Source organism: Rhinopithecus roxellana, chromosome 14 (assembly GCF_007565055.1).
Source record: "Rhinopithecus roxellana isolate Shanxi Qingling chromosome 14, ASM756505v1, whole genome shotgun sequence".
Taxonomy (NCBI): domain Eukaryota; kingdom Metazoa; phylum Chordata; class Mammalia; order Primates; family Cercopithecidae; genus Rhinopithecus; species Rhinopithecus roxellana.
In genome coordinates, this window is record NC_044562.1 from 37,026,465 (window position 1) to 37,039,541 (window position 13,077).

General features: G+C 40.7%; 1 protein-coding gene across 9 annotated transcripts in view; it reads left to right on the forward strand.

Annotated features, from left to right (window-relative positions):
- ANKRD44 (ankyrin repeat domain 44) overlaps positions 1-13,077 on the forward strand; it is a 354,082-nt gene that overhangs the window by 304,717 nt on the left and 36,288 nt on the right. For all 9 annotated transcript variants that reach the window (XM_030916285.1, XM_030916289.1, XM_030916284.1 and 6 more), the window contains exons 19-25: positions 1,673-1,760; positions 2,780-2,897; positions 4,768-4,984; positions 8,766-8,853; positions 10,108-10,191; positions 11,859-12,004; positions 12,485-12,567. In XM_030916285.1, coding sequence (XP_030772145.1) covers positions 1,673-1,760; positions 2,780-2,897; positions 4,768-4,984; positions 8,766-8,853; positions 10,108-10,191; positions 11,859-12,004; positions 12,485-12,567 — 824 coding nt within the window. The remainder of the gene's footprint in view (positions 1-1,672; positions 1,761-2,779; positions 2,898-4,767; positions 4,985-8,765; positions 8,854-10,107; positions 10,192-11,858; positions 12,005-12,484; positions 12,568-13,077) is intronic.

A 13,077-nucleotide genomic window follows, 5' to 3' on the forward strand; every position in this document is an offset into this window, starting at 1 on the left:
TAACCACGGTTGCTCTCATCTTATTCCCTGAGTGGGAAGCGATGCCTATCATAAGGCTTTGGTTTCCATTCAACAGCCTGGCAGAAAGCAGCTTAGCCGGAGGTGATCGTCACAGGTTTGCTTCCCAGCCCCTGTGTGACCACAGCCTTCTAAAGCTGCCTGGTACTGGTGTGCACAGGAGTGCGTCCCGTGCTCCCGCCCCGGCCGGTCCAGGCCCGGCCCCGCATGGGGGCCGCATTTCCTGCCCACATTGGCCCCCACTCAGTCCGCTGGGTGAGGAGAGGCAGGGGGAGGCCTGACCTGGCCTAGGAAAGGGCTCCCAGGGAGCCCAGTCACAACCCGGCCAGGCACGAGGACACCTGGGAAGTCAGAGAAAGTGCCGGCTGTGGTTCGAGGACCGCAGGGCTGAGGGACCTTCACTCAGCAGTGAGCGGATGGAGCCTGCACAACCTGCCGGCGTGAGGTTTTGTTTTCTGCCACCACCCATCCGTCAGGGCTATTGCAGGAATACCTCTTCTGAATATCTACCTCAGAATGTAAAACGATCTGGGAGAAGAGGCAGCCCCACCTCCTTCCTCCCTTCCCTGCTGCCCCTCTCCCCTCTTCCCTCCACTTCTCTCCTTCCTTCCTCCCCTCCCTCCTCCTCCATCCTGCTCCTGCTCACCTCATCTCCTTCCACTCCCTTCTCTTCCTTCTTCCTTCTTTTTAAAAGCGTTGGAGGCAGGGTAGATACAGGATGATTATATGGAATTTGGTGACTCAGAGGAACAAAAAGGGGAGCTGATTAGTGGGGAGAGATTATTAGTCCCATGACAGGAGATAAGAAAGGACCCTAAGTGTAAGAAAAAACCCTCAACACAGGAACTAGAAAAGGAATGTGGGGATCAAAGCACCCTGCTGGGAAGAAGGGGGAAGACAGATTAACAAAGAGGCACTCTGCCCCGAAACTACCTTGAGCTGAAGCTGAGGGGGATCCAGCGGCAACAATGGAAAACCACTGATTTGAAGTCTAAATAAATGTTACTTGGGGCCAGGCACGGTGGCTCATGCCTGTAATCCCAGCACTTTGGGAGGCCAAGGCAGTCGGATTGCTTGAGCCCAGGAATTCAAGACCAGCCTAGGCAACATGGTGAAACCCCATCTCTACTAAAAATACAAAAATTAGTGGGTGTGGTGGTGCGTGCCTATAATCCCAGCTACTCGGGAGACTGAGCAGAAGAATCACTTGAACTCGGGAGGCGGTGGTTGCAGTGAACCAAGATCATACCATTGCACTCCAGCCTGGACGACAGAGCGAGATTCTGTCTCAGAAGGTCACTTGGTGGCTCACGCCTGTAATCCCAACACTTTGGGAGGCCAAGGCTGGTGGATCACCTGGGGCTAGGATTTCAAGACCAGCTGGCCAAGATGGTGAGACCCTGTCTCTACTAAAAATGCAAAAATTAACCAGGCCTAGTGGTGCATGCCTGTAATCCCAGCTACTCAGGAGGCTGAGGCAGGAGAATTGCTTGAACCTGGGAGGTGGAGACTGCAGTGAGACGACATCGCCCCACTGCACTCTAGGCTGGCGACAGAGCGAGACTCCATCTCAAAAAAAAAAAAAAAAAAGGTCATTTGGGAGAGATGTGTAGTGTTGTTCTGTTAAAAGACTGTACACTGTTTTCTTTTTCAGTAATTAATGGTCACACACTGTGTTTGCGGCTGTTGCTAGAAATTGCAGACAACCCGGAGGCGGTTGATGTGAAAGATGCCAAAGGACAGTAAGTGCGCTCACACGTGGCCTTGGGTTGACATTTCAATCACAACAGCTACCTGGTTGGTTAAATCATTACAAGGCTGACTGTTGAACTGAGAAGTTGGGGGAATATATTTGGGCCAGGACCCTGGGCTAATTAGGTGGCTTTAAGTTATAGTGTGTATATCCAAGAAAAGCATGAAGGGGTGGGTGTGCACATGTCTTGATGAAAGGATCAGCTTTTTAAGGGCTGTGGCCATGTTTCCCAGCTCTTATTTATATTCTCTCCTTTGTTCCCCCTTTCCGCCCATTTTTACCCTCTTCTGAAGCTGCTACACCATTGCCATTTTCTAATTAATAAATAGGACAGACCTCATGAGGTTATCTCTATTATTGAAATCCTTCAGATGTCTTTTCTTCCTCAACTTTGTTTTTTCAAAGTAATTTCCTTCTGTTGGTGTATTCCCCACCTAATCTTCTCTTACAAATAGGAAATGCAGAGCAAAAGTCAGCAGTGACTAGCCCCAGGCATGTGAATTAGTGTCATAGTCAGAATCTCACCTCCCTCTTGCATCACAACACTTCATTCTTTCCCTGAGACTTGCCAGACTTTTCTTTAGGGAAAGAAGCTTTGTTTAAATGAAATCTTTAGCAGAAGTCCAACATAGAATACCACAAAGTAGAGCTGCTCTGATGGAAGCAAGACGGGCTTCTGCATACACATTCTCCCTGCCCTTGATATCTAGTAAATGCTACATAGGTCTGAAAATGATGAGGTTAACATGAATATTTTGAAAAGGAAGCTTACCCTGTCTCATCGCTAGGGATCATTCCACCAACAACATTCCATGTGGCCATTAGAGCAGAGGCAGATAGCTTGTTCTGCATATTGTATAGCAAACTGGGGATGCTCCGAAATTATTAAGCAATTGTCAAGAGGAGAGGGGAAAAGAATGAGAGAGAGAAAGAGAATGTCCTCCTACTGGTAGTGATGAATTTTTTTTTAATCTCCTTTTTAAAAGCCTACTTTATCTCTCTGCCTAGAACACCACTGATGCTTGCAGTAGCATATGGACATATTGATGCTGTTTCATTGTTACTTGAAAAGGAAGCCAACGTAGACACTGTTGACATCCTAGGATGCACAGCTTTACACAGAGGGGTATGTACATCTTTCTCAGCTGTAGTCAAGCCATTTTTTAATGAGCTTGTTTTCTTTTTTTTTCCTTCTATGAATTTTTAGCAAAAAGGCTGTTTCCTAATATAAACAATTAACCTTATTCAGTCCAAAAGAAATTACAAAATCCTTGGCAAAGGCAAAATAATGGAAGGTTTTGCTCTTAAGATTTCATGTTAGATTGTGATAATAGATGCACGAACACCTACTGTTAGTGAAATTGGTTCTGCTTTCTGACTACAAAATACATGTATATCATAGAAAATTTGCAGAATATTTTTTTTAAAGCCCGGAGAAGAGAATCACAATCACCAGTAATCATACCTCCTGGAGATAACCACTTTTTGGTGTATATTATCTCCAATCTTCTTTCTATATATAGATTTGTTTTAGATTTTAAAGAGAGAATACTGAAGATGTCATTTGGAATGTGCTTTTTTCTCTTAGTGTATCAAGGACCTTTTTACATGTCACTTTTTTCTGCATCATGATTTTTAATGCCTCATTGTGTTCAAGTGTCATAGTTTATTTCAATGATTACCTGGTTTTAAGTAGTTATGCTATTTCTAATTGTTTGTCCTTATAAATAATGCCAAAATATGTATCCTATGGACAATTATTTGCACACATCTGTTGAAGTGTGTTTTTTTTTGTCTCACTCCTATCACCCAGGCTGGAGTGCAGTGGCATGATATCAGCTCACTGCAACCTCCACCTCCCAGGCTCAAGCGATCCTCCCACCTCAGCCTCCCCCCAGTAACTGGGACCACAGGTGCATGCCAGCATGCCCAGCTAACGTTTGTATTTTCTGTCGAGATGGGGTTTCACCATGTTGCCCAGGCAGGTCTCAAACTGCTGGGCTCAAGTGATCCTCCTGCCTCCACCTCCCAAAGTGCTGGGATTACAGGCGTGACCACTTGCGCCTGCTGAACTGTTTTTTAAAGCATGCCAAATAAACTAAGTGAATACAAGCAGAAATCATACAATTGCTGTTTTGGCCTGGTACCAAGCACACTGATAAATGAAGAGAAGAGGAACACTACATGATCATTGTCACAATCACAGTTTTTATTTCTCGGTTGCTTCCTGTAGGCTGTACAACAAGCTGAGAGCCTTTGCATCTGTTATCTCAGTCCTCACAACACCCTGTGAAGTTGTTATTACTATTCTTATATATAGGTGAATAGAGTGAGGGATGGAGAGGCGAACTGACCTGTCACGGGGGTGCCAAGATTTCACTTAGACCTTCCTGATTCTAAAACTGATGTTTACCACTGCATCATGATATCTTTCTTTTCTTTTTCTTTTTTTTTTTTTTTTCTGAGACGGAGTCTTGCTCTGTCGCCCAGGCTGGAGTGCAGTGGTGCAATCTCGGCTCACTGCAAGCTCCGCCTCCCGGGTTCACGCCATTCTCCTGCCTCAGCATCCCGAGTAGCTGGGACTACAGGCACCCGCCACCACGCCCGGCTAATTTTTTGTAATTTTTTAGTAGAAACGGGGTTTCACCATGTTAGCCAGGATGGTCTCGATCTCCTGACCTCGTGATCTGCCCTCCTCGACCTCCCAAAGTGCTGGGATTACAGGCGTGAGCCACTGTACCTGGCCACATCATGATATCTTTCATGATTGTCAGGAAAGGCAAGAGATGTTTGGAAAATGCTGATGTTCACAGATTTTTCTGTTATGAATTTTGCTGAGGTTGTCCTGACTTCTGCCCTTGAAATAGTACAGAGTCTGCCTTCCTTAAAGACCCAGGCATATGTCCACTTGCTCTAAGCCCAGCCTCACTTAGCCAACTGCTTTGCTTCCTTAGTCTTCTGAGGTTTGTTTTGTGTTTTTAATTGCAATGCATCAGATTATGACAGGACACGAGGAATGTGTGCAAATGCTGCTGGAACAAGAAGTGTCAATTCTCTGTAAAGATTCCAGAGGGAGGACGCCCTTGCACTATGCAGCTGCTCGTGGCCACGCCACGTGGCTGAGTGAGCTGCTCCAAATGGCTCTTTCTGAGGAGGACTGTTGTTTCAAAGATAACCAAGGCTACACGCCGCTGCACTGGGCTTGTTATCATGGTGAGTTGCTTATCATTTGACGGATTCCACGAGACTTCCTACCCCATGACCACTGTGAGCTCAGCGAAGGTGACAGCCTTGTGTAATTCTGCAAACCATGGCTTCTAATGTTTCTGCATCCAAGATATCTTTTTTGTGTATTTTGTTTGTTTGTTTTTTTAATAGTTCTCACCCCTCCACAGCTGCTGTGATGCCTTAATTGAGTAAAAGTTCACTTCCCCCTTTTAGTTAATCATTAACACATAACTGTAATCAGAACTGATAAGCTTAAATGACCAGTTTTATTCAGAGTTTCTGATCTATGTAATATAACCTGGGATCCCACAAGGGATTAAAATAATAAAACTAAAACCAAATATATATATAAAATTTAATAACCTGTCACAATTGATTACTAGTAGATGCATGATTCATCTTTTGGTATTTCTTTGTTATGTTTCATATTCCCCATTTATTTTATTGTACTTATTATTTGGGAGATTTTAAAATTTATATTTCACTTATTTTAATTTAAAAATGCATGCTAATGATACCAATTCCAACTTACAGAAGTATCTGAAGTAAAATTGTTTCTATTTCTAAACCTACTTTCTAATGTAATTTTGTGTGTCTCTTTCATAATTTTTTATTTGAGAATATAAATAATTACAAATGAATGTGTATCTATTTTTTGAAACTGGAATTATAGAACAAATAGCAACCATTCTATAATTTTTTTTGTTGGTGTTTAAAATTGTATTGCAGATGTTCTTACAAGTCAATATGTATCAATATGGATTGATCTTGTAATAGTTGTATATTATTTCATAGCAATATGTATACCAGAACTTATTATTTATTCAACCAGGTTTCTGTGGATTGACATTCAGATTTTTTTTTTCCTATTACAAACAGCACAGCAATGTGCATATCCATATTATGGTACCATAAAATCTGTCAGATAAGTTTCCAGAAATAAAATTATTGAGTAAGGGGGCTTATATATTTTTTAATTTTAATAAATTATATTATTTTGCAAAAAGGATATCAAAATTTATCATTCCACCGAACATTTGTATAAAAGTTGGTGTTTTTCCTCATGCTTGCCAACCCAGAATGATAACACCCTTTTAAATTTTTGTCAATTTGAAGGCCAAATAAAGGTATCTTCTTGTTTCAATTTGCATTTCCCTATCTAATAGTACACTGGCTATTTGTGTTTCCTCTTCTGGAAATTACTTTTTCCATCCTTTGTTCACTTTTTTCCTATTGAGCTATTTAATCTTTTCTTGTATGCTTGTAGGAGCACCTTGTCTTAGTGATATGAATGTGATATGAATGAATGTTGAATGATATGAATGTCTTAGAAATATGAATATTTTTGTTCCTTGTTTAGGATGTTTTTTTCCAAGTAGAGATTTTGAGTTTTATATACTTGAATCTATCAAATTTTTTATGGTTTCCAGGTTTCCAGTCTTTCTTCAAAAGGTCTCCTACCCCTAAGATTATATGGATATTTTCCCATATATTTTTTACTTTGCTTCTATAATTTTATTTTTACATTTTCAATCAGTCAATTAAAATTTTAATTTAGAAACTGTTAATAGTTCCACAAAAGGCATTTGTGTGTGTGTACGTGTTCTAATTATATCAATTTAAGAACTCTTACTGTGTTTTCATCACAGTCCTCTTTTTTTCATTCATTCTGCCTTAGTAAGAGCCAAATTTTCTATTTCCTCAACTTGGTTTTGTTCCCTTCCTGCCACTGGAGGATAGTGATTTTTTTTTAACCTACTAATGGGTGACCCCCATCTGGGTCAAGCTGTGGGAGCTCTCTGGCACTGGAGAATCTACAAGAGGAGAAGGATGCAGTAAGAGTGCTGATTATAATGGCGGGCCGCAAACCTAATGCAAACCAGATCCTCTCCTCAGGGTTCAGGGTGAGAGGTGTCTGTGTTCCTAGGCCTCTCCAGGTACAGGCAGGGGAGGAGGAGCAGTCTTCTCCTAAGCCGTTCACACTTTCAGTGCAGCCTTTGTCCAGGACTGAGTTTCAAGCTCCAATCTTCCCAGACTCCTTTTTACTAGGCACTTTGAAATACTGAAAGGAGCTCAGTCATCTCCAGCCCTACCTGCACAGACTCTTAAACTGGGATTCATACAGTCCCCACTTAAGGAATGCTATGTGTGGATGCTACCCTAAGCTAGCTCCTTTGGAAGAGTTGAGGTGTCTGAGACTGTTTGAATGAGGGTTCCATGTCGTTAGTTGGAAGGCTAAATTATACAACTTGCCTGAAGCTGCCAGCTTTTTTTTTTTTTTTCCCCAGGGGTGTATAGAGTCTTACTCTGTCACCCAGGCTGATGGCGTGATTTTGGTTCAGCACAACCTTTGCCTCCTGGGTTCAAGCGATTCTTCTGCCTTAGCCTCCCGAGTAGCTGGAACTACAGACAGGCACCACCATGCAGGTCTTTTGTTTGTTTGTTTGTTTCGGTATTGTTAGTAGAGATGGAGTTTCACCATATTAGCCAGGCTGGTGTTGAACTCCTGACCTGAAGTAATCCACCTGCCTTGACCTCTCAAAGTTCTGAGATTATAGGCATGAGCCACCATGCCCGGCCACTGCCATTTTTTTTTATTTATTAATTCATATACTTTTTAATCTGTCTAAAAGCAGTATTGCCTTTTCTCTTTTTAGGTACAAGAAAAGTTTGATTTGTATTTTAATATTTCAAATTGTCCCAGCTACATCGTTCTGAGGTAGATCATAAGGGAACTTTCACTAACTTAGCACTGAGTTCAACCGAGAAGAGGTTTCAGGACAATCTGTGTTCCAAAGCAAAATGGCAATGCCTTCCCACCTTATAATTGAGAACCACAGAGACTTTTGTTGTTGTTGTTTTTTGTTTTAACCAGGTCTGTAATGAGAAAACACTTAGTCAGGCTGGGGAACCATCACCCTTCTTCATGGGAGACTATATACCATGTGGCAAGATCTGTCTTACAATTGTATCACAAACCACATCTGAGGCCCTTTATTGAGTAAAGTTCTCACCATCCTGTGACATAGGTAGGGCAGGTATTCCTTGTCCAGTTTTGAATATGTGAGAAACTGAGGCTCAGAGATCCCAAGTAAATTGCCTCAGATCACATAACAAGTAAGCTGACAGCTAGGACCTTACTTAACTCAAATTCAGTTGATTTGGAAACTACCTACCATTTTGTTGAAAAAATCTCACATATTCATTCATCTACTTATTTGAATAGTGCTTAGTGAATGCCCGTGATGTGCCAAGAACTGTTCTTGGGGTCAATTAAAACACATATAGTATTTTACAGTCAAGACCTTTTCACATGCGTTATCTCGAATACTGTTTTCTACTAATCAGTTTCATGTGTCCATTAGAATGCACAACTGTAAGTGAAAGTATTTGTATGGGTGAAAGGTACATTTCCTCTTATAAATGTGGACAAATTGAAGCACGCCTATGTGAGGCATCTATCTTTCAAGAGCTGAGAGTAAAACAGAATATATTCTGCTTGCAAATGAGTCATCTTCTCTATCTCTCTTCACCAGACCATATGGCCTTCATTGTTTTATTTGTTCATTAAGTCTCTGAACACTTGTGAACATAGTTAATAACATTTTGGCATTTTGTTAATTTTAATTTTATTTCTTGGAGAATGAATGTTCAGCCAATTCAGGAAAATTCATAAACCAAAAACTCAATATGTAATGAAAAAGCAGATTGGGTTGAACAAAATTTCTTTCTTGGAAACTCCCTAAATTATTTTTATTTCTTGCAGGTAATGAAAACTGTATAGAAGTACTTTTGGAGCAAAAATGTTTTCGCAAATTTATCGGTAATCCCTTTACTCCACTGCACTGTGCAATGTAAGTAGAAAAGATGAGAGTTAATGGTGTTGCTTTAATTATTTTAACTCCACATAGAAAAGTTGCTTTGAAGGGAGAAAAGCTTTTATATTACAGATAAGACTGAAATATTCCATTTTTGCTGCTAAAGACAAGTAGATCTGATAGCAAAATATTAAGGATTTTCCCAGAGCTTTTTGTAGAGTGCCACAGTTCCAAAATGGCACAGATGCCACCCTCGGGAAGTCTCGTGAAGGGGTAGAGTGAGAGGTGCATTACCCATGTGAAGAACTCTTCAGGTATAACTCACATTTGTCTGCCAAATTCTAAAAATAAGTCAGCGTTGACAATAGTATGCCTACAGATGGTTAGAAAGACATTTCACACTAGGACAAATTTTCATATATTGAAATTCTTCATCTTTCATATGTTGTAAGCCCTTTTCTGATAAATTTAATTTTTGCTCCAGTCTCAGTAGTGAGCCATTGTTCAGAGGATCCAGTGACTTTAAGTCAGACTTCCATAGTCAGCCTGGGAGTCTGTGTTCAACTGGCCTTCCATGGTTAGCCTGGGGGCCCAAGACCTGAGGACGCTTTGTCTTTACATTGTCTCTGGCCTTTATATGAAACTGAGTCATTTGATTGGAAAGATATTGGAGGCATAAAGTAGATCAATGAAGAAAGTATAAGTTAAAAAGAGTCAGAAAGATTTTATTTTGTTTATTGCTTTTTGTTTTTTGAGATGGAGTCTTGCTCTGTCGTCTAGGCTGGAGAGCAGTGGCACAATCTCGGCCCACTGCAACCTCCACCTCCTGGGTTCAAGCAGTTCTCCTGCCTCAGCCTCCCGAGCAGCTGGGACTACAGGTGTGTGCCACCACACCTGGCTAATTTTTGTGGTTTTAGTAGGGACTGGGTTTCACCATATTGGCCAGGCTGGTTTCAAACTCCTGACCTCATGATCTGCCCGCCTCAGACTCCCAAAGGTCAGAAAGATTTTAAATCTGAAGGAAGCATGTCTATTCCACTTTGATATCTCCAAAACGCCTAACGTGGTGCCTTGTATAAGTGCAATAAACTTCTACCTAGATATAGAGGTTCTGAAGTAATGCTAGGGGTTACAAAGTGTATGCCAATGAAACATATACCACAAATGTTTACGTTCAATTTTTTAAAAATGCTTCGGATTGTCAAATATACAGTACATAGGAAGATGGGTTAGGAGGTGATATAATTTAAAAGAGTGACATTGTTACATTAAAACCCATTTTCATTTTAGAATCAATGATCATGGGAATTGTGCATCATTGCTGCTTGGGGCCATAGATTCCAGTATCGTCAGTTGTAGAGATGACAAAGGCAGGTAAGTAATCTAAAACGGCATGCCTTTTTTTTTTTTTTTTTTTTTTTTTTTTTTTTTTTTTTGAGACGGAGTCTCGCTCTGTCGCCCAGGCTGGAGTGCAGTGGCCGGATCTCAGCTCACTGCAAGCTCTGCCTCCCGGGTTTACGCCATTCTCCTGCCTCAGCCTCCTGAGTAGCTGAGACTACAGGCGCCCGCCACCTCGCCCAGCTAGTTTTTTGTATTTTTTAGTAGAGACGGGGTTTCACCGTGTTAGCCAGGATGGTCTCGATCTCCTGACCTCGTGATCCGCCCGTCTCGGCCTCCCAAAGTGCTGGGATTACAGGCTTGAGCCACCGCGCCCGGCCAGCGGCATGCCTTTTATCTTGATGAATCTTAGCCTCTGCTTTGCAGTTGCAGAGTAGCCAAACATCTATGTTTTTAATTGAAAGAATAATGGATAAGCATGGTTTTTAATATTACAGAGGGTGTATAATTTAAAGAAATTTCCCTCTAAGCCTGGAATCCCTAGCGTCTTCCACAGAGAAAGCTACTATACACTGTTATTTACAAATTTTATGTTCTCCTAAATATTTTTATGCATATCTACAAACATATATACATATATATGTATATATCCGTATATTCTTTTTGTACATGGTAGCATTCTATAACAATGCTCTACTTTTAGTGTATCTTGGAGATCCTTTCATACCATATTATTTTTAAAGCTGCATATTATTTCATTGAATGGCTATGCTATAATTTGCTCATCCTGCCCTCCATTGAAGAATATTTAGGTCGTTTCCAATATTTTGCTGTTTCAAAGTGTGATGTGGTGAACATTCTCATATACGTATCTGGGCCAGGCGCCGTGGCTCACTCCTGTCATCCCAGCACTTTGGGAGGTTGAAGTGGGCGGATCACAAGGTCAGGAGATAGAGACCATCTTGGTTAACATGGTGAAACCCCATCTCTACTAAAAATACAAAAAATTAGCCGGGCATGGTGGCACATGCCTGTAGTCCCAGCTACTCAGAAGCTGAGGCAGGAGAATCACTTGAACCCGGGAGGCAGAGGTTGCAGTGAACTGAGATTGTGCCACTGCACTCCAGCCTGGGCAACAGAGTGAGACTCTGTCTCATAAATAAATAAATAAATAAACAAATAAATAAAATATGTGTCTGTACACATGACCAAGTGTATCTGAGAGATAAAAACCTAGAATTGGATTTATTGGTTAAAGGGTTGATATTTTTTAATTTTGATAAATAATGCCAAATTATCCTTTAAAAGAAATTAAGCAACCACAATAGATGATGTGATGGGCTTTTAAATTTTTTATTTAATCTGCCAATTACCTACAGACTTAAGCATTAATTTTGAAAGTATCTATCTCAAAGATAAAAGTAGACTCACTGGAACTTAAGATTAAAGAGTCAGTAAAGACACTAATTTCATTATCAGGGCCAACACACACCCGCCTCCTAAGTCTAGGAGTTTCCAGTCCCATACATGATATTTCAGTGTCTACCCTGGATGACCTTTAGAGGGAGGGGGCCTGATCACTATGTCTATAAACTGAGAAGTTTTAAATCCTTAAGACAACACCATGTACATGTTTCTTGGGCAGTAACTAATGAGAATAAAGTTTAAAGGAAACTCAAGTGATATTTGTTTTAAATCTTTAGGACACCCCTTCATGCAGCAGCATTTGCTGATCATGTGGAGTGCTTGCAGCTTCTTCTGAGTCACAGTGCTCCAGTGAATGCAGTAGACAATTCAGGGAAAACAGCACTGATGATGGCTGCTGAGAACGGGCAGGCAGGCGCTGTGGGTACGTGCTTGTTGTATGGACTTTGCCCTTATGCCCATCCAAAAACCAAAATAATGTCAAATCAAGAAATCAGTTGTTCTCATAGTATACACATATGGAAAAAGGCCATTAGCAGTTTTACTTAGGTCACCTGATTCTACCTGCTCAAGCATCTTCAGTTCCTTGTTTTTTGATTCTTGGTGGACCTTGTCAAAGAGCCAGCTCTTCTGCAACGAAATTCTCAACATTTAGAAACCAAGTATGACAACAGAATCACTTTAACTGGAAATAATGAACTGTAAAAGCAGTTAAAATTAGTGCCTGTTAACCTTGGATAGCACAAATATGAAAATAAATTACTCCCTTTTTTCTTTAAAAACATTAAATATGAATACGTGAACTGTACTAATTTAAATATGTTATTGTGTTTGTAGTGACTTCTTCAAAATGCATGTGATCAGCATCTCATCTAAGTAACCCTCTTTTGGGCTTTTTCTACAGATATTTTGGTGAACAGTGCCCAGGCTGATCTGACTGTAAAGGATAAGGACTTGAATACACCCTTACATTTGGCTTGTAGTAAAGTATGTAATTGAATTTAAAATATTATTACTTCATGTTGTAATAATAACAGTAATAATACCACTGAAATTCTACTGCAGAACTGTGTAGCATGGCTCTTAATTAAGATGTACATCTTCCCAGGGTCTTGTCAACTGAAAGTGGAATTGAAGGGTGAGAAGGAAAGGACAGACCCAATAACCCATTCGGTTGATGAAGAAGCATATCTTCATCAACACAAATGATGAGGAGATGCTTTTCATGGCATCTGCCACTTGCATTCTTGCTGTAGTCTGTCTGTCTTGATGCTGCCATTGTATCTGTCTCTCTGGTTGTTGTACCACATTTTGGTACCTACATAAAAGTTAGGACCTTAGTTAGGTGGCTTGTAAAGTATAAGCAGTTTTACTTGTTTTCATTTTGTTCCATTTGAAGACATTGTAGTAACACAGCCAAAAAATACACTAATGTGAAGCAAATAAACGGATCTATGTGTATTTCTACCCTCTCCCCTTTTTTCTGGTGTATAGTTC